Source organism: Vanacampus margaritifer, chromosome 19 (assembly GCF_051991255.1).
Source record: "Vanacampus margaritifer isolate UIUO_Vmar chromosome 19, RoL_Vmar_1.0, whole genome shotgun sequence".
Classification (NCBI taxonomy): Eukaryota; Metazoa; Chordata; class Actinopteri; order Syngnathiformes; family Syngnathidae; genus Vanacampus; species Vanacampus margaritifer.
In genome coordinates this window covers 6,464,125-6,485,999 of record NC_135450.1, presented here as the reverse complement: position 1 = coordinate 6,485,999, position 21,875 = coordinate 6,464,125, and the positions used below count along the sequence as shown (strand labels likewise).

At 39.5% G+C, this 21,875-nt stretch overlaps 1 protein-coding gene across 1 annotated transcript in view; it reads right to left on the bottom strand.

Annotated features, from left to right (window-relative positions):
• The window catches only part of LOC144039444 (forkhead box protein N3-like), a 79,097-nt gene that overhangs the window by 20,442 nt on the left and 36,780 nt on the right, over window positions 1-21,875 (bottom strand). Inside the window, exons 3-4 of the mRNA XM_077552791.1 lie at window positions 10,087-10,238; window positions 1,522-1,580 (exon numbers count right to left, since the gene is read on the bottom strand). Coding sequence (XP_077408917.1) covers window positions 1,522-1,580; window positions 10,087-10,238 — 211 coding nt within the window. The remainder of the gene's footprint in view (window positions 1-1,521; window positions 1,581-10,086; window positions 10,239-21,875) is intronic.

The following is a 21,875-nucleotide window of genomic DNA, read 5'->3' as shown; positions in this document are numbered from 1 at the left end:
GTATCCATTTCCCTCTCCATTTAGGACTCGGCGGCCCAGCGAGCTCCTGAAGTGCTCCCTGATTGGGATTGAATGTCCATTTAAACTGCCTAGCAGCCACCAGGGATGGGAGGGGAAGAGAGGGAAGATGGGAATAATGGGAAATACAGGGAAAAGGAGGTTTATAACGACAAAAGCGGGGGACGGGGAGAATGCGCGTTGAATGAGAAAAAGGAGACGAGGGGATTGCTCCCCTACCTCTGATAAGATTCTCTCTTCCACCCCCTCTCAATTGATGTGTCTCTACTGGTTAGTTTTTTATTTATTTATTTTTTTAAACTTTCAAATAAATACGCCACTGTAGGGAAGTATTTCTTCGCTGGCATTCAGCCAAGTGTCAGAACTCAATACTTGGTATTCTCAAGACACGCTTTTAAAAAGACGGCTTTGGAATTGAGATGATTGCACATTCGGCACCTTCGGGTACAAGTCGGGTTGTGAGGCAAGGAAGTAGTGGTGCAAACGGATCACAAATAGCACGGTTCGGATCGTTTTTCAGATTTGGATCAGCCCCAAAAAAAGAAAAAAAAATAGTACTTTGTCTTTATTTTGTAAATAAAAGCGTTTTTCCCATTAAAAATAAAATAAAAATCAATACAAAATGTCTAATATAGCCATTTAGGATTTAGGAATACAACTTTTAAGTGCAATATGAGGCAGAAACATTCTTATTTTTACACGGTCATGTGTAAAATAGCAAGGTATTAATGGCTTAAAGTTGTGTTCCTATAATCTAAACAGCTAAGTTTGATATTTTGAGTTGAATGTTTTTCTTTTTTTTAATGGGCAAAAGTGTTTCATAAAATAAATGAAGACAACATTTTTTTTTATAATGAAAAGACCTCAACGTGCAATTTAAGGCACATTTCCTTCCTTTAAACATGGAGAGTGAATTACAAAGTAGCCTTGGTCCAGAATACTGAAAAATAATTAAAGTAAGCTGTCAAACTTACCAGCCGGCAGCCAGACACTTGTTGGTCAAGCTAACAGCTAGCCGCTAGCCACTTACCTCGGAGACTTCCGCCGTATCATACGATGACAGCGTTATTAATGAGCGGTTTCTTAGCGTCCTAAATTAGCGATTGAACATGAGTTCGGGATAGCGTTGTGTTGATGTTGGTCGTGACTCCAATGTCAATCAACTACGATAAAGTAACGTTTAAAAGGGAAGTCAAGCTAACCATCACGCCACGAAGTGGGCGAACTTCAAAGTAAAAGTGTACTAAAGCTATTTGCTTTGCCGTTAATGTATTGCTGTATTTGGTCAAATTTGTTGTGTTAGTTAGTGTAAGTTAGACTTAGCGTGTATACTCCGTTGAGTATGTTTCAGCTTCCTTGACATGTTAGAATAGACTGCGAATGCACACTTTGTTTTTGTTTTGTTTCCCCCCCCCCACCAACCAATCGCGGATCGGGCGTGATCCGAACCGAGACTAGAAGGAAGGCAAGAAAGGACGGTAACAAAAAGACACGAGATCGTACCTTGTAGGACGACTCCGCCGTTCTTCCTGAAGAGGGGACTCCCCGACCACAATGGAGGACTGCGTTCATGGGGAGGGGAGAGAAAGAAAAGTGGTCAACCGTTTGATCACATCAAGCAGCCTAACAGGCTTTATTGTGAGCAAGATAGCAAGGCAGGAATTTGAACCCATAAGCCCACGCTTCTGATTATAGTGATTAGATTCCCGGGTGTCCCACTGTTGCCATTATTCCCTGTGATTACCTCGGAGAATTACAGCCTCGCCGCTATAAGTCCATAGGAGTAATTTCTCATGACAACCCCCCGCCGCCTGCCACGGGTTCGCACGCATCCGACGGGAAAAAAAAGTCATCAACGCACTCGCAGTTAACACATGCATATGTCACAAAGGCATGTTTAAGATAAATATGCCGACGGAATGACACATTTAAACACGCGTCTTGCTGACACACACACATTATACAGGAGGAGCGCACAAAGCCGGCGACTCGGTTTAGGTGATCATTGCACCACTAATGAGGGAGGTAATGATGGCATTTCTCACATAGATGGAGACGTCTTCCCGAACACACACACACACACGCAAGAACATAATACTGGCTGCCCTGTAGGTGAATTTGAAGTGGAGGGAAGGTGGAGGGGATGAAGAAGGAGAGGAAGAAGGTTGAGCATCGGGATGGGCGAGTACCGATGCCATATATCGTATCGGATTGATATCCGGCCTTATTTCAAGGTTTCGGTACTCACGATGGCAGCAGGAACTAGAAACGAGAATTGGGATCACCGCATCGTGATTTTCTAGAAATTTTGAAATGTAAACAATGGAAGCGGTTTATAGAAATAAAGTGTTTGATATTGGTATTTTTTTCTTTCTTAATTATCATGAGAAATCATTAGGAGAATTAGTGTCTTTACATAAATGTATTAGTAATAACTAGGGCTGTCACTAACAAATGTTTTTAGAATTGACTACCCTATCAATTACTTGGTAGCCCTTAGCACTAATAAGTAGCCAAGAAATAGCTTTAAAAAAGGTTGGTGACGCCTGAGTTAGAAATGAGAAGAATAGAATAATTGCCATTAATTTCATGCAATTTTAAGCAAAATGCTATAGCGGAATAAATAGGTCTTTAAAAAAAATCTATCATAGATTTTTTTGGGCGGGGGGTGAAATTTTACATATCAAAAGTACAAGTGGCATCGGTACTTGGTATCGGTATCAGTGACTACTAAAGAGTTGAGTGCTCGTACTGCTATCGGTCTACTTGAAAGTAGTATTGAACATCCCTCGTTGAGTGGTTTTTCACTCCACATTAGAAGACACGTCTGGATGCTATTTCTTCTCCTCCACTAACGCACTACACACATTCAACACGCCTGATAACACAAACAATCAAACAAACAAACAAACAAACAAACAAACAAACAGGCGGGCTAGACAAAGAACACCTGGAGATGCTGCAAAGTCAGAAAAAGCAGCCCACTCGCTTGCACTCATCAGGAGAGCCTCCTTTGTAATGTGAGGCCTGTTTTATGTTGCGCTAAGCTGCTGAATGAGAGGATTTGGACGTCTGCACTTGTGATGTGGCTCTCACCTCGCCAGATGCAGGGGAAAGATGGACCGGAGGCTAGCGCGAGCACGTGCACGCAGGCACACACTGCACAAAACGCAAAAGCTGCACATTTCAGCCCTGAGCCACCTGCTGTTGCCATGGAGAGTTGCCACATTGCGTTGCCACGGCGATAACATATTTTTCCTGCGCTAACAGCCTGTCTGTTTTTCCTAGCACCCCACCCCCCCGCCAATCTCACCCCTTCTCTCTCTCTCTTTCTTTTTTTCATTCTTTTTTCTTTCTCTCTTCCCATCCCTATGTTGTCTCTCACTTGCTCAACAAATGGCCTTGCAGTGCGACAGCACCTGCCTTACATGTGTTGCCATGGTGGCGTTCCCGTTGCCGAGGCGACGCGCCGTGCATTTTATATAGTGGGCGAGGGGCTAAACTTGTGCTAGACGCTCATTCCTCAACACCCCCCCACCCCCGTTTGTTTCCTCCAGGGGAAGGGAGGAGAGAAAGAAAGGAAGGGAGACGGAAAGAGAGCAAGCTCCTCTACATCCCCCTTGAGACATCCATCCTCCGCTCCTCCTCCTCTTCCTCTCATCCAGATGCTGATGGGGTGTGAAGGAATGCACCACGGAGCTGACCTCCTACCCAGCAGACTGCACCCCCCCCCCCCCGTTTTGCAGGCACACAAACACACCCATTAAGTCATGAATACATTCATGCACAAAGAAATTGGTGGACTTAACTACAAACATTCAGGTTGGGAAAGAGTCGGTAGGTGGAGGGTGAATTATTACGGCCGGAGAAAAGCGGAGAGGTGTGAGCGACGTTAAGACTAGAGAACAAAGCGTCATCATCCCTTCGTCTTAGTCAGACGCTTTTTCCTCATCTTTCTCCTCTGCTCGGAGTTGTGTTGAACTGCTTGAGACAGTCCTTGACCTTAACACAATGGAGCCGCCGTGAAAGCATTCACGATCATTACACTTCATAACATAATGGTCTTGAGAATGAGAGCTCTTGAGAGGGAGATTTTGTGTTGTATTGAGCAGACCTACTGAGCTCCGTGTGTAAGGAAACCTGTTTCATTAACGGTTATTATTTTATTTATTAAACAAAACAACAAATAACAGACTTATCAAAATTGCTGAAATCGAAATCCTGGAAAAACTCACTAGCCGCTCCTCGCTATCTCAGGATACAAATGAACTCCAGGTACTTTATTGTTTCATGCCGCCAAATGATGTGTTCTGATTGCTATGATTAATATTAATTGCCTTTTCCAGTCAACCCTATTTTCTCCTTGAAGTCACTTGGTGGCTATAATGATAAAATAGATGATATTCCCTCTACGCTGTTCATACCGACTGAAGTGACTAAAAGTATTAAAAGCCCAGGAAGCATTTTAAAGAGTATCATGAACCCGTGATAAAACTGTTTAATGGATACTTTTTTTTTTTAATCCAATCTGGAATGTGGACTATTTAATGCTCAATATTATGTCTAATGTCTCATGAACTAATTTTTGCTGTCTTTGGAATCTTTGAGGGAACAGGGGCAGAGTTACTGCACATTAACGGCCTAGCAGCACATTTTCAAAATGTAACTCATTTGCTCCCAAAATTGTTCTATTTTAAATATTGCCATGGTCCCAAAAACGTATTTATATGTTTTTTTATTTATGTTTTTTTTTTAATGCTGGAGCATACAGAAGGCTTTGATGCAGCCTCTCACCTGAAGAGGTCTCTTAAAGCAATTGTAGTTGCTACAAAAAAAACGGCCAGCAGGTGGCAACAGAGTATAAGAGATCAGCCAGGGCCATGTGGCAACAAGCTCTTTTCCCCAGTGTTTTAAACAGGTTTTTGAATAATGATGAAATGTAGCTATATTCTAATGCTAATTGCTGCAAAACGGACACAGATACAAATATACCTTTTTTTTCCTGACGAAAGAAGAGACTCATCTTTCTTTTGGTACGTTCCATGTTTTTATAGCAATCAAACACAAAATTCTGTGGGCCTTGCAAAATCCAGTAAAACAGCCGGGAGCAAAGGGGGCTGCTACAGTCAAAATGGCTGGGAGTGAATGAGTTAAGTAAGGATTCTATCTATGAGAATCTATGAGAGGGATTGGCGGAGTGATTTCAGAGCGCTAACAGCAGTAGAGCAACAATCATGAAAAGCATCCATTTTATTTCCTGGTAGGCTCGCTAGCAAGTTAGCAACCACTTCCGATTACAGGCCAACTTGCACCCTACGATAAACCGATTAAAAAGGAATTGAACTCTTCCATTCCGTTCTATTTACTTTCACAGTCACGTTTTCATCATACCACAACTAGAACTACTTCCTGCTTCTGTGTCTAAAAATCATGGGAAATCACGATCTGAGAGTTTCTGGCAGCGCGTTTCCAGTGTTACAATGGAGGACTGCGAGGCAAAAAAGTTGGCTAATGGTGAGTGTATTGTCTTGTTTACCACTGTTGAACCGTCAACCAAGATAGCATTTAGCATTAGCTAAAGTAATAACACAACTACTGGTCACCAGATTGACTAGTGTTCATTTTTTTTAATAAATAGTTCCCAGTTTAATTACAAAATTCTGGTCACCCTATCCAAGAGAGGATAGAAATTCTTCCCAATCAATTAATGATTTTATGCCCCTCTCTATTGATTAAGTCGTCCTTCCCAAACCCATTCATTACTTCCTCAGTGTCTACATAATCAACCTGAACAGATCTGCTAAAAATGTTTACTTATTTAAAGGCATCAGCAAAAAGCCTACAAGTTTGTGTAAAGCTATTTCAAAAGTGTTTTTTTTTTTGTATACTGTTGAAGAATGTTCTGGTAGTGAGTCAAAACTGTTGCTTTTTCTCTGTGCCAGAAACACATAATGAGCAGCAGAGGAAGTTAGCAAAAGGCTAACATAAAGTGGGTCAGCACTGGCATTAAAAGTTTTGTTTAGCTCTTAGGTGTTTGATGGTGGTACTTAAAGGCAACTAATCACTGCTGCACTCTGCCAGCATGTTGTCATGTAACTTTGAAGAAGAAAAAAAAAAACCCTTAATATCAAAATTGACAGATGTCTGGTTCACATAGGTCGAATCCTTTTTTCCTTTCTTGGCATTCAATTTTAGAATAAATGAATGAAAACAAAATATGTATCAATTAACTTAATATCAAATCAATCATAATGCTTTACACTTTCGGAGTGATTTTCTAATGAGCAATTATTCATACATCAATTTGTGTCAATTAACAGTTAAATAAAAATTCAAAGTCATCGATTTGTCGCAGCTCCAATAGCAGATTTTTTTTTGTTAGAAATTCAAATGCTTTAAAATTGCTTGCACATTAATTATTAAATAAGACTTGAAGCTAATGAATTAAAACACATGGTCTTGTAATTTAAACCAACATGAGTCTCAAAATTAATACAGTTGAACTAATCCAATTTCAAAATCATAATCTGTCAAAGTAATTTATTTTAATAGTTGTTGACATTAGACCTTTTGAACTGAAAGTGAAAAAAACAAGACTTGCGCTTTGTAGTTAATAAACACCGAAAAACGCAGCTCAATCCACAGTACTACTGACAAAAATACACATGTGACGTCATCTTACCCACTGCATACTTGGCAGGTACTTCATCACAAGGTACCAGCAGTTTCTCTCTGACCTCAAAATGAACTGTCCTCACTTACTGTCTCATTTCCCACCGTGGGTCACCATGCAAATGACTGCAACCCCCAACTCCCCAACTCCAACATCTCCTTCCTGCACCCTCAGCTCTCCCCCATGTTCCCAATCTGGCCTCCAATTTGTTCCACTTCCCCATACCTCATTGTACAAAATGACACTTTTACATTTTATGGCGAACCAATTATTCTGTCTTACACAGTCCGCTAGCTCTGCAAGCCAACCTGCCCAGATCAACTCAGCAGCGGGGTGCGGGGTGGCACAGCGGCGGGATTTTATTCCGAGGGGGTGAAAAAGAGGGAAAGCGGACAAAGGGGAAAAAGGCGACTAATAGTACCGCTCGTTGACAAACCCACAGGGATGCGAAGAAGAGCCTAGGACTGAGAAGTTGGAGTGGGAAGCAATCGAGGGAAGGAAAGTGCTTGAAATAAAACAGGTGGATGTGTGTTCAATGAGAAGAGAATGGCGAAAATGAATGAAGACAAAGGAGAAATTAATTGAATGATAAAGTGGAGGAGGAACGGAGAGAAATAAAAGGACACCCTGAGTGTATATAATGTGTGCCCGGGGGATAAGAGGAAGGGTTTGTGGGATATTAAATGAATTGGGAAAAGTGTGTTAGGTGGCAAAAGAGGAATGGACAGAACATGAGGATGAATTAAGAGATCAGGAAAAAAAGTGTTGGGAAGCTTGCTGAAAGGAGAGGGAGAGAAACGCGATTGAGCCTAAAGGGAAGGAGATAGTGGGGAGACAGCGGGGATGGGGGTGGTGCTGGGGGGGGGGGGGTTTGAATCCGCGAATGTGGAAAAAAGGCAAGCGCTGCTTTTACCTGTGATGTGCCTGAGGATGTGGGAGATATGAAGAGGGGCGGGAGTGTTGTTGCATGAAAACAGTGTGCAAACAGATTTAAGGAAGATGGGGCGGGATTGCTATTCAATGCCTGAGGAATTACCAGATGAAGAAAGAAAAGGACAGAGACGAAGAAAGGGGAATGCAAATATTCAAGATAAGCAAAGTTGATCAACGACTTCATTCTATTATCTACCAATTTCACTTTGTAAGTGTAATTTCTGCAGAAATTGCAGTCTGTCAATGGTGGGATTTGAACCATCGCCTCCTGTTCACCGGTCAAAGCACTAGCTAAAGAGTTGTCCAAGCGGGGTTTGAATCGAGGTCTTCCGGTGTGGCAGGCGATTGCTCAAATCACTGACCTTACTTGCCTTGTTCAAAATCATGGCTTATGGCGTATTTATATTGACAAGTGTCATCTGATGCTGAAAGGTATCCATGCTATGGTATCAATGCAGTTGGTTAGCACGTAATCACTTAGCATAATTGCCATGGATACATTTGCAGTGTACAGTCGGAGGTGGAATTCGAACTCACGACCTCCTGGTTATTGGACAATGCAATTTACCAAGTGTGCCACTGAGCAGTATCACAGAGCTGGTAATGATGTTTAGTTGTATGTATGGAAGTGGGCGTGAAAAGTGGGACTTAGAAAAAGTTCAACGTCAGTCCCATTGAAAATGAATGGGGAAAAGTTGATATTTAACCTTAAATTGTGCGAGTACTGTGAGTAATGTGAAATCAGACGATATATACCGCGGAAGGCGTGAATTTTTGAAGCAAGTTTAAATTTGAACGTGTAGATCGGAAGTATTATGTGGGAGTTGTTACACGGCAAAAAAGTGAGGAGAATAAAAATCACAATAACATATACTACCAGCATTCCCACAATTATCTTAATGAGTCTTGTTAATTCCTAGTTGACCATTTATTTAACTCCCAAGAACTGAATTGTGGAACTCCAGCATGAGTGACATGATTTATTTAATTTTTTTAAGATTTTGCCAAATTTCATAAATACAGTTAGCCTTTACAAAACCTTGCATTAAGCATGAGGTTATATCGAGAAAATTTATGTGACGGATAAAGGTGAGCTGATTCCATTTGCTTTGTCAACCACAATATACTGCTTTTGTGTAGCTCCTCCCACCCCCAAAACTGATATACAAGTCGTCATACACACAGAAACGGGAACAAGAGTGGAAACGTGAAACTTTGGCAATGGGTGTTGGAAAACTTGCCCCAAGAGCTTTCCTTAAAAAAAAAACTCCTTAATCTTATTTCCTTTCTACTGAGATTCCTTCAAACAGGTCAGCATCAGTGTTTATTTTGTATTTATTTATTTATATCTTTAAACCTGTGCAAAAGAGCTACAAGTCCAAAATAAAAATGGCAGGTCAAACTGAGGAGAAAATTTGTGTTTTGAATGGCTTTATCAATGCAAGATTAAGTGACAAAAATATGACTTTATGATCCCTGACCAAAACCTTTGGTGAACTATCAGACATCAGAAACTTTGTACCCGAGATTCGTGGCGACGCTCCTTCTCCCCGTGATGGCCCAGGTGCGCCTTGAAAAGGCTGCAGCTGCTGGACAGGATGTTTGGCCTGGGTAAACACGCCCAACAGCCCCCCCAATAAAGATTGTACTGAGCAACCAGGACAGATATGTAATCACAGTTATATTTGTGATTCTATGGTCATCATTACATATCGGTCGTTCTGTTTTTGTTTTGTTTTTGGTTTTTCAGGGCCGATATCGATATTGATTATTAGTAGCCAAGGAGGCTGATAACTGATATTTGGAGTTGATATAAATTTTGGGCAAAAGGGAAAATATTGGCATACATTTTTTTTTTACAATACAAATTCCAACTTTTCACTGTTGAAATGTCTTTACATTTATTGAACAACTTTCCAGATTTGTTTTGTTTTTAAATCTCACACTATAGATATATTTGTTTTAAAATTCCCCAAAAAGTTTAGGAAGCTTTCAGGGTCATAAGTATGTTTTAGAGTTTAATGAAAACTTATAGTTTGTACAGTAAACACATTTTTTCCAAAATTTCCAAAATTACTCAGATGTTAATCTTTCATCATCTTTGTTTTAATTTCAAGGAAAAACAAAAGGGACAGAGAGATCCCAGGGTCACCAGCATCTCTTATAAAGATAACTGAAAATTAATTTAATAGTCAACTGATGTTAACACACTTATCGGCCATCAGATTTAAAAAAAAAAAACAACAAAAAAACAACGCTGATACCCAACATTTTTAACCCCAATAACCCTATAATTTTAACTCCAACCCTTTTAGATGCTCACTGAACCCGAGACTGATGAGAAATGAAGACTTGGGTGAATTATTGAGATTTTTTAAAAATAGAATATTTGCTGGAATTCCCATTCGTACTTTTGAGCTTCCCCTGCATTTTCAACACTTCACTCTGATAGTTGCCTTTACCTGTGGTGAAATGTCTGAGAGAGGGTGGGCGGCGAAGTGGAGGGGGTGGCCAGGCCTGTTGAGTAGGGATGGTACGGTGTTTTCTTCAGTGCTTGGATCAGGTTGTGTCTATACTCCGGGTCTATTGACCATAGAGATCCTTTTCCTATGCTCTGAAAGAAAAAGGAGGGGATAAAGAGAGACATAAGTGCAAGTAATACCTAGGCACAGAATAAACACAGCACACTGGCCTGAGCCAACATCTCCAAAGTCTCAAAATGAACTCAATCCTCATTATTGACCGAATAAATATATATAATAAGTATAGTCAGACATCCATGTCATTACATAATGTTGCGCTGTTGCCATTAAGGTAACTTATTTGTCAGTACCACCTCGCTCAATATTTTCCTATCTGCATCTCCTTTTTGAAGTGTTTTCTGATTAAAACATTGGGAATCTCTTGAACTTTTTTTCTGCTTTTAAGGCCGCAACAGTGTGTATTTTTAGATCAAAAGCGCCCTGCCTCTGTCCTAATGAATCTGTCGTTCCCAATCGGAGTGAAGCCAGCCTATAGATTATAGGGAGTAGGGATCTCAAACAGGTCGCATGAAAATACTTGGGCTGTCTCGAGCTCTCTCAGCTCCCACCGCGCTTTCATCTGCCTTGTCATCCGAATGTGGCAAAATCTCTACGTTTGTATACGGCAGAGACCGATGATGGCAGCAAGAAGGGGGAGAGAGTGCGAATAAATTTGAAATGAAAGGCGCCTTGCCTTATGTTCAGCTCACTTTGTAGTGCTCTGTGATATGATATAGATACAGGCTATGGGGTGGGGAGATGTCATATCATCCGGCTTCCGTTTTTTTTTTTTTTTTTTTAAACAAATACTAGAAGGAATCTATTAAGAGGAAAATGTCAGGCATGCTGAGAGCTGTGTGTGAAAACTAATTGGAAAACACATTCAAAACTGTGGTGTATTTTGAACAAAAGTTACGCTTTCAGCCCCTTAAATTCTCTTCTCTAGTGCTATGCAGGCAGGTTGATAGCTTCAGCTGCAGTATATTAGGCAAACATTTCTATACAGATATAACAATCTGATCTTTTTCCGTCCTCTTCATTTTACAAATGTTTTTACCTATTGATTATTCCATTGATTACTTGCGTAACCCTTTTCAGTCTAAAGCAACCTCAAACATCTTCATCTCCATTTGTCGAGAGAAATGAGCGCCCGCAGCGGCAAATGTCTGTGCAGAAACACAGAAGTGGCCAAACATTGGTTCTGGGTGCCGCAAATATGGTTTTACAATGATTAATTATAGTTTCAAAGCAGAAGTTCTTGCGTCGACCAGTTTTTGTGGTTGACTCAACTGAGTTAAGCAGACTTTTTTTCCCCAGCCCTAGTTAAACCCTTGTTGAATCCCATCCACTTTTAATGCATTTATACAGTATGTTAACCATGGCCATACTGTATACAAAATTGCCAAGGGGACCATAGAAATATGGTAGGTGTTTATAATAGAGGAAATGTATTATTTATTTATTTATCTTAAATTTTCAAAGCCTGCTTTGTTGCTAAAAGAAAACAAAACTTCTGCTCCATACATTAGTCCATTTATGAGTGGAGTAAATATTAACTCAGCAAGTCGACTCACAATGTGCGTCCCTGAATGTTCTACTTGCATCCCGAATAGTTCAGATTGGTAGGCAGTGTGCTCCTAGTAAATAAAAGTTTGTCTGGAGCCATGTAGCTATTATAGCGTAAATGCAAAGAAAGAGCGATGCAAGAACCTAGGCGGGGTCTGAGGTAATTACAATTACCACGCAGTTCTCCCTTGAGGTGAAAACAGGAGGAATCTACTTGAAGGGAGGCACTTATTTGTATTAAGTGTATGAAGCACTCTGTGATTAATCAAGACACTCATCAATTAGGGCTGAGGATATAGCGTATATAAAAGTTTAATCACAGTACAAAATGCAAGAAAAATGTGGGGCTGGTTTGTAAGATAGTGACTTTGAGGTAGCATCATGCGCAAATGTAGCAAAGAAAATACAGCCACTGATTGGCTGCATGCCTTCCATAATAAGAAAAAGAAGATGGTACTAGCAATATCCCTTTTAAATAAATTGAAATGATCAGTTTCAGTCAAAATGACAACCATTATCAGAAAAAGTTCAGGCTTTTTTAATTGACTGAAAAATATAATTTGAAGTCTTTAAAAACAGGAATAATGTTTTTTTCATTGTATTAAAATTATAGGCAATCCAATTTCTGAAGAATTTGCATGTGAAGGCTGAATGAAAAATTGTGAAATTATATTGAATGATGTGGAATAATATGGAATGACATTGAATGATATATAATGACTTGGACCGAGCTGAACATAAAGTATTTGTTTTTCTTTTTAAAGACAAAAAGGTTTCGTTTACCCTAACTAGTTTCAGCGCCGACTGCCGCAAAGTAGCCGCAAAGTTGAAAATGTTTGGATCGGTCAATAAATGTATACTGTGTATTTTTTGTAGTGTGTTGAAATTGGAATTGTCTGAATCTGTGAATAAATGTAGAAATGGAGGTGAATAACAGATTATACGAATTTGCGAATTTTAGGAAAAAATGTGAACGCTAGGATAAATTACTGTGAAGTATATGACATTTTTGGTATGCGTGAATTTTTTGGAGCATTGGAAATCCTTCTCAATGTGAATTGAATGGGATGAATGTTTTGAATTTCAAATGCGAACAATGTAAATGTGTAATGTTGAATGTGCCATTGGAAACGAATGGGAGAATTTTTAGGTGAAAAATTTAAAATTTTGGGAAAACCAGTCATATTTGGAATGAGAAAAATAGAAGCACATCTGGCATGCATTTCTGAAACATGCTGAAATTGCAATGGTGAGAATCAGTCGAAATATGTGGGAAGAGTAGCACGTCATAAAAGGTTAGGAAAAAATAGCAGAATAATAAAGATGAAGGTATAAAATAACATATGTGTGAACTTGAGGCCTCAGTTACAGCTGTTCATTCATTCATTTTGCAGGTGACAAACTAGCTAGCTGGATTTGACTATATATATAGCACCTGACCTTGTTATAATGCACAAAGACTGATCATCTGAGTCACTTTACAGTGAATTTCTGCATTGTTAGTTCCCGAATCTCTGCATTATTAGTCCGCATGTCAGTGTGGTGGTACATAGGCCATATGTCCCATGCGTGTTTGTGCGAGTGTGTGCGGCGAGCTCCCTGGGGAGTGTGATATTACCCAGCATGGTCTGCTCTTGGGAGTGCTTCTATTACTGCCAGCAACACCTCTCCTGGAGAGCATGATATTACACACACATACGCTCACTCCCACAGAGGTGACCTCCCGCTGGGCCAAATTTCCCAGTGCACCTCCAGGCCGCCAGCCGTTTGTATATATAGAAATGTGTGTGAGTGCCTACTATCTGCCCGTCTGCCAGCCCATTAAATCAATATTCACTACAGAAGCGCTGTCTGCCTCTGCCAACCAGCCAACCAATCAAAATGCCTGATCTCTAGACCCTCTCGGTCGATAGGCCAATCATAGGGCACGACTCACAAAAAGGGTGTGACACCTAGGTTATTGTGGTCACCTTGGCAACAGGCATCCTCTGGAGGCGAGAGAAGGTGAAATGGAATTTTTCTAAAATGAATTCATGAAGTTGAGAGAAAGGCATCATATTTCATAATCAATAATCCTGCGCTTCAGATGAGAGATGATCTAAAGAGTTCTCTGTGATGTTCAAGTTTTATACACTGAGACAACGGCATGGCAGATTTTAAAAATAGGACCTGAACAAGGGTGGCTATCAGAGAACAAGACCTCAGAAAGTGTTTTACTCTTTCCCTAGCTTCATTCCTTTGATGGCATCTTTTTTGGAAAATGTTATGCTGTTTATTTGTGTTTCATCTGTGTCATGGAAAAATCACATCGCTTTTATAGTGTTTGCAGCTGAAGAACATGGATTACACAACAAATAAGCCGGAACCCGAAATGATAACCCCCTCTCTAACTGTAGAAAAACCAAACCACATTTGACTTTTATTACTCTCTCCGTTACAAAATTTACTTTACATATTTTTGTTACTAAAGCAATAAGGGAAATCAGATATCTGAAAAATGTTCTCCCCTCTAATTTGACAAAAATATTAAGATGTTGCCGTGGTTAAGAAAACAAACATACCAAAAGTTGCCTGGATCACTTTATTGTGTGCGAAATGAAAAAAAAAAGGCAAAGAAAGTGGATTCAAGGGCGGGTAGAGGGAGAGATGCTTGTATGTTGCCAACATCTGTTTCCTGTGTTATATAAGCTCTGGGGGCTGGTCTTCCTTGGAAATGGGAGATATTAAAAAATCCTGCTGCCACTAACCTGGCCGGTAACATTTTACTTCCGCTGCTGCAATACTATACTATTATATTGTCATACATATACCTGTATAACAGGAATGGTAGGCCATTCGTATGCTTCCTGTGCCACCCCTCATAATTTCAAAACTTTACCTGAAAATATATATATTTTTTAATCTACTAAATGATACCCTGTAGAAAATGTTTGACATTATAAGGGCCTGTATCACGAAAGTTTGTACTTTCCAAAATTGCTGGAAAATTAATTGCTCACACAAATGGATGTGGATGTTGATCTACTAAGCCCATATCCCACTGAACGTTCGTGAGTATTTGCGAAGGTAGTGAATGTTGATGTCTCGTCAGGCTTCATACAAGGTCACAAACATTCGCTTGACATGAGCCAAACAATAGCCAGACGTTCGCCAAGCATTCGCCAGATATGAGACAAACATTCACCAAACATTAACCAGATGTTAGCCAGACGTTCGCCAACAGTTTTAGTGTTTACCATTAAAATTGTTGGCAAACATCTGATAAATGTCTTTGTGACCTTGAACGAACCTGGATGAAAAATCAATAGCTGCTACTCTCGTAAACACTTGTCACTGTTCAGTGGGATACGGACAAAAGAGGGCAAACTCAAGGTAGCGTCTGACAAACATGCTAAATAAATAGATTAATTTAGCACGTGTTTAGTATTTCAGGAAAACATTGAGGAATTTGCTATGGCTGTTTTTATGTCATTAAATACCATGTCTAAAACCAGAACACAAATTAGTTCCAGGGTAGTAATTTTCCGCTTGTGTTAACATGTTTGAAATCCAAGAAACAAAAATTATTGCAATATACTGAATTGTCATTTCAGCAATGTAATTGGGTGCTTCTAATATACATGATAACTTGAGGTCAGTCACAAGAAGGAGTCATGCCATTCATTGCACTTATGTTACGACAGAACTCCAATCAACTCTGCATATCCTTGTGTCTGGGTCAGTTCAGAAGAGAGCTGTGACAATTGTATTAGCATCTCCCAGAACAGTTTTCTGTGCATTCTGTCACAAGTTTTAAAGTCAATGTTATGCAGCTCAGGTCAGATCATTTTCTTTTCTGTAAATGGGTAATATATTTGTTTGCCTACTATAAAAAAACTTCCAAATCCATCACTTCAAACTTATTTTTTTTAAGTGGTCTCCACCATTTTTATACCTGTGTGAATTGAGTGAACATGCAATTTAGTGCCAGCTATTTGGGATCAAACTAAATCACCCCCCAACCAAGAGTAGATTCAAATTCTATAAAGTGCCAAAAACTCACAAAAGGCCTATAAGCATTGCAAAAGATCACTAGTACACTACTCAAATAGTGGTGTAACATAGGGAAAACACTATACAGTTATCAAACATGTTTTCTTTGACTTTTATAGCAAATTATGTACGATAGTGTCGGTATCTTGCTTGACATCTATAAAGTGTGTGACATCTATAAAAACCCAGCACCATCCATCCTTAAAACACGCTTCTGCAACCCATAATAATCTCGAGCTGCTCTGCCTCTTGGCAGGCCTTCGTTCAGATATGTTGTCCAGTACATTTCACGAGCAAAAAGACGGTAATTCGTTGAACATCCGCAGTATAAAAGGAAAAATGATGGCTGGTTTTAAGCCTGATTAACCCACTGCAATGCGGGGATCTATCATTACTTACTCTATACATCCTATACAGATAAACAGTGGATTATCCATATTACATGCTTTTGAACTTTGTGTACTGGATGCATGTCTATATATCCATTAACATATTGAGTATATAAAAGCTAGCTTTGAGGACTGTACACAAACATTGTGCACACTGTAAAGCATTATCTGCAGGTCCTCTAAACGCAGCAATAACAGAGAAGCTTCTCAAGCAAAAGAAATACAACATAGTAAAGATCATCACAGAAGTAAGTAGTTTAACATCAAGTTGACAACATGACAATGAATTCCTTTTTGTGGTTTGAGGGTGCAACTCATGCTAACACCACTCACGAGTCTTACCAGAGTGCTTGGTACTGTACTCGAGCGTGATAGGATTTCTTGATCCCAGCATGCTTGGAAGAGGTGGACTTTTGTATGGTACAGTTGTTCCTGCATGAGCAAGTTGTGTATTGCTCAGGCCGGGCAGAATACTTGTATTGCCAAAACCATCACTTTGTTAGTCCAGCCCTTAAAGTGGAAGTCAACCTTAAACATTTCATGACAACATGTTATATGTGACCTCACAAGTCTAAACATGACATTCTGAATAATATTACTTTTGTGGAATATGAGTTATGAAGCAAAATCCATCCATTTTTATCCATCTCAGGGGGCAGCCATTTTGCATCTTGCTTTTGACTGAAGATGACCATCAATGTTACACAGGTCTCAGGTAACAACCAATCACAGCTCAGCTTCAGACAACAGGTGAGCTATGATTGATCGTTGCCTGACCCTTGAGCAACGATGATGTCATCTTCAGTCGACAGCAAGTGGCAAAATGGCCGCCCCCTGAGATAGATGTGCTTAACTCATATTTCACCAACACAATATTAATCAGAACACCATATTTAGACAAGTGGGGTTGCATAGAACATATTATTGTCCAAAAAAATAATAATTAGGGGGTTGACTTCCCCCTTAATAGTGCATTGTCAAAAAGAGCAAGCCATTTTCAACACTTTCTATTTGGCGATAATTTGTATATATATAATACACCCATGTGACCGATTTGTGAAAATAAAAATGTCTAAAATATATGAAATATACTATTTCAATTTGAGTTATATAATATACCTGGCCTCTTGGAGTCAGATAGAAATCTTCTTATGCATACACTAAATTACATAATAAACAACACCTTGTGTGATTAACAAAAAACAGAAACCCTTAAAATAAGCCACAGTAGATACATTTGAAGTAACACTAGCTATGTTTATCTCAATCGTGACAACTGATACGTCTTGAGGAGGGTTTAGGATTATTAAAATGTAAGAGTTAACTACGTTTTAACTTAACTGAGTCTAGCACAGTGTAGAAAAAAAGTATTTCTTCATTTTCCAAGATATATTTATAATCTGGTATGGCATGTGTTGGGGTTTAAAATAGAAGAAACGTTTTAGCTGCTTACTTTCAAAATTAGTTTTGCAATTTCCAAAAAAAAGGTGCAATAACAAAATTGGGTACATTAAAGAAAAGAGGCTTCATATGTGTGGTTTGGTACAGTAGATATACAAAGGAGTTTTCATACAACCGTGACAAGCCCCCCACCAAATTGTTAAATAAATAAATAAATAAATAAATCACTGCTGTCAGTAGCCGTTAGTGGATTTAAAAAAAAAAAAGAAAGAAAAATGCATGAATGCATTTTGCTGTTCATTCTAAACAGTAAATTAGTAAGGGTCTGATTCCCAGGATTCCCATCTGTCAAATGGGAAAAATTGCCACACAGTTCAATTTGCATGTTCTATGAGGATAGATGCAAATAGATTAATTTAGCATGCACAATGTGATTTATTTAACCTGAGACTAATTGTGATGAGATCGCAAAACAGAGTCATGTTACCACTTTCAACTCTATTACCTTGTGACTAGTTCATTTCAGCACACTGACTGTGGCAATTTGTGCTGGCCTGTGGGGTAGGTTGTATGGCGTGTATGTGTAGGATTGGCACATACATAACATTGCCAAGCACTTGGGACAAGGTAATTCAAACAAAACATGGCTTTTTTTTTGCAGATATGGTTGGCGAGAAAGACAGATTTATTTTCTGTAACTCTGCCTCTTCCACTAACACTTCCATTTTCATCACTTGTGGAGATGTCCCAAATTTTCTATGGTGAAAACTGTCAATGACCAACTAAAAATTGAAATCCATTATACACAGTAAAGCTTTAACTTACAGTATTTCACAAGAAGCAATATGAATATCTCAGTCAAACAGAGGTGAGTGGTTGTTGAAATCTATTCCCAAAGAAGGCGTATAAAAATCAACCAGCAATTAATTTCACTGAGTCATTCGGGGTTTAACTCTTCCTTGGCTTGTCTCATTGACATCTTTTTAACACACGCGAAAACCCTTAAGCGTGTTACAACTGTTAAAACATGCTTTCCCCCAGCTACAGTGAGTGGGACGATGACAAGTAAGTTCTCACGCACATGCACACGTAACGAAACTATTAAAAAAAAAACATTCTCTTCAGTTAAGCAGCATTGACTAGTTTAATTGTTTATTGAGTTTTACAAATTGTAACATTTGCATACCCCAGAGACCCCCATAGAGACCCCCTTTTAAGCAGAATATAACATTACCATTGATTCCAGTCATTTGTTGGTGATTTTATATTCCTAAAGCTCTACTGTGTTGATCATCTCACAGCTTCTGGCTGGCGAGTAGCAAAAAAAAAAGGTAACAATAACACCTAAATCATGCAGATGAAACAGGCTAAAGGCTTCATGCTACAATTTGAAAACAACAGAACTGGTTGCTGGTACTCCACTGTGGGCCTGTCTCGTATAAAGTTATTAGTGAGTGCATCTAAAAACAGTGCACTCTATTTACCCTAAACCTTAAGTGTTGCCTCAGGGTATCTTCAGATAGAAAACGGTATTTATTTCAGTTACCAGAGGAGCCCAAGGAGGGCATAACATGGATGATTTAGCCCACCGTAACAAGCTAACGCATTTATTACATCCACAAAGGAGCTTATGTTTTGGAATTTGGATGTGGGCTACAGCAAGGGCCAGAGACAATTTCATTTTGCTGTAGATTTGGTGAAGAGGAGATGATTTAGCAATGGGCAGATTAATGTTCTCAGACTTCTACATTGATTGCCGTTTATGTGCAGTTTGGACATGAATCCCTACTGATCTGCAATTTCTAAATGGAAAATGCCTGGGCTGTTCTGGGAAGTGTAGAAATCAGTAACAGACTTTTAAGCAAACGAGAATAGCTTATGTCACAAAGGTTCAATTCAGAATGATGCAAATGTACAAATTGTACAAATTAAGTACCTTTAAATTGTTTTTGAAAGTGCCTGTACTTTCCAAAACTGCTTCTTTCTGCACTTTCCAAGCTCTATTTGTGGAACAAGCCATTTCAGGTTAACTAAATAAACACATGCAGTACACCAGAACCTCGAAAGTCAAATAAACCTTCCTGAGATTGCACATCTCAGAATTACTGTAGAACAGCATCATGCATAAGGTCACACACAACGAGGCGTCGAGAATTAATTCAACGTTAAGAATTTTGTTGATTAAGCGTAATTTATTTATTTTTTTGTTTCTTGAAGAAAAGAAGACAAAATGGAGTGCAACCCCATTGTTTTGTCTAATGTTATACATTTATGTAATGTGAAGTACCTTGTTTCATAACAATTGTTCCTTTGTGCACCATGGGCAAGACTACGATAGTCAAGCCAGCAGCTGCTAGAGTTGACTGCAACAATTGTTCATGCTATCAATGACGGAAAACGCAGCCAACGTAGTGAGGTCTACTTTTATTCGCGAAAAAACAACAAACAATTTTTAATATCTCCAAATTAATTATCAATTAATGAACTGTCAAAATATTAATATATCTAAAACAAGAGCCAATGGAAAGAAACAGATTTCAGAAATTATTAAAATATCTTTGGCCCTTGGGAAAAAAAGTTGACCCGTCTAATGAACGATGCCAGCAAATGATGTTACAGCATCATACAGTACACAAGTAGGAAGAAAAAAATGCTTTTTAAATGTGATTTAGGGTATTATACACGGGTGCATGTTATACACAGGATGTTATACACAATACACATAAATGTATCACGACACCTCATAGTCACTCTTGTATGAAAAATATAAAACTGTCCACTCTTTCATTCAAGTCCTGCACTGTTACAATACTGATGCAGTGATCCAGAAGTCTGAGGACAACGCTTGTCATTAGGGCATGTTATTGTGCAAAGTGAGGAATCCTGTTTATAAACAAAGCCATGGCAACCTTGGGCCTCTCTTCTAGTTCTCACACAAGCTTGCCCTTCCACACACAATGCTGACGCGCAGTCACACACAAAATCGGGCACGTGGAGCAGCAGGCTTATTCTAAGCGAGTCCCCATCTTGTCATCTGCCTGGATATGACCCAGAAATACAGTCACCGGAACAAATAGGCCACTGTCATATTAATCTCCACCTCTACAAATTGATGGAAATATAATTTGGTGTGTCTGCGGTAATCCATCTTCCGGCTGCTCTTAAAAACTTTCCCCAAAATCTAATTCTATCATTTCTCCTTTACAACAAGCTCTAATCATGACATAATGCAGTATTAAGGAAAGTATTTGAACCCCTGCAGTCATATTTGAAAAGGCATAAACAGGTAATTGGAAAAGAATACAAGAAAAAAAAAATTTGTGATATTCTCAGTGAAAAGCTTTGAGTGGCAGCGTCAGACGGAAATTACAGAGATTCTGTAATTGCAGCTTCAAATAAAGCACAGTACTTGGCAGGTAGAGTAGGAGTCTGCAGAGATGTGCCCTCATTTCTACACAGACACAGCGCTCAAGCACGTGCGGGAGTACTTTTATGCATGCATGCTTGCTCCTGAGTTTGCATTTTGCCTGCGAGCCTGTTTATTTGTGTGTGATTTCAAAGTGCGTGTGTGGAGAGCGGAATAGGTTTGAAGGGTTAATTAGTGTGCTGTCTTGAACAGTGTGCAGTGACAAGAAGACAAGGCAGGGTGTCTTTGCCAAAATCTCCTCTACGCATGGTGCGCCACATGCGCACTTACAGTACCCGTGCACACATGCAAAGAATATATAACAGCGGATGAGGACGTCCACTCAACACCTCTGTACCCAATTGTAGCCCACACACACACATTCACATATTTTCACACGCAAGCCAAATCGGTTTTCCCGTTGCTACAGCAAAAGTATACTTTTATGTCAACTGCAACCTTGTTACCATGGAGATATGTATACAAGAGAAACTCTTTGCCCTTGTAGTCAAGGGCCAGATGACAGCATAGCGTGAGCGAGACACACGTGCGCACCATCTTCTTCATCCTTCATTCAATTTGCGCTTTAATACGCACGCAGCTTACTCAAAATAGGACACCAGGTTCATTCGGTGGTCAAGGAAGGAAAGATGCCACTGTATGATCTCAAAACAGATAAACATGTAAACCCAGCATTGATCTTGGCGGTTTGTCCCCCACCCCCAACACCCGCAGGCCTGATGAAATCTTAAGACTGCCGGCGTCTGCGTTATTAAATCTTCCAGTATTAATTTAGCGCTAATTGAGTAAGGGATTCATTCCCCGTTTACCCCGAGTCTATAATGGAGTAAAATCGGAATGGGAGCGCCCGTGTAAAAGACTATATCGAGACTTAAATCAAACGCGAAACGCTGTTCCCACTGGGGAAACGTTAG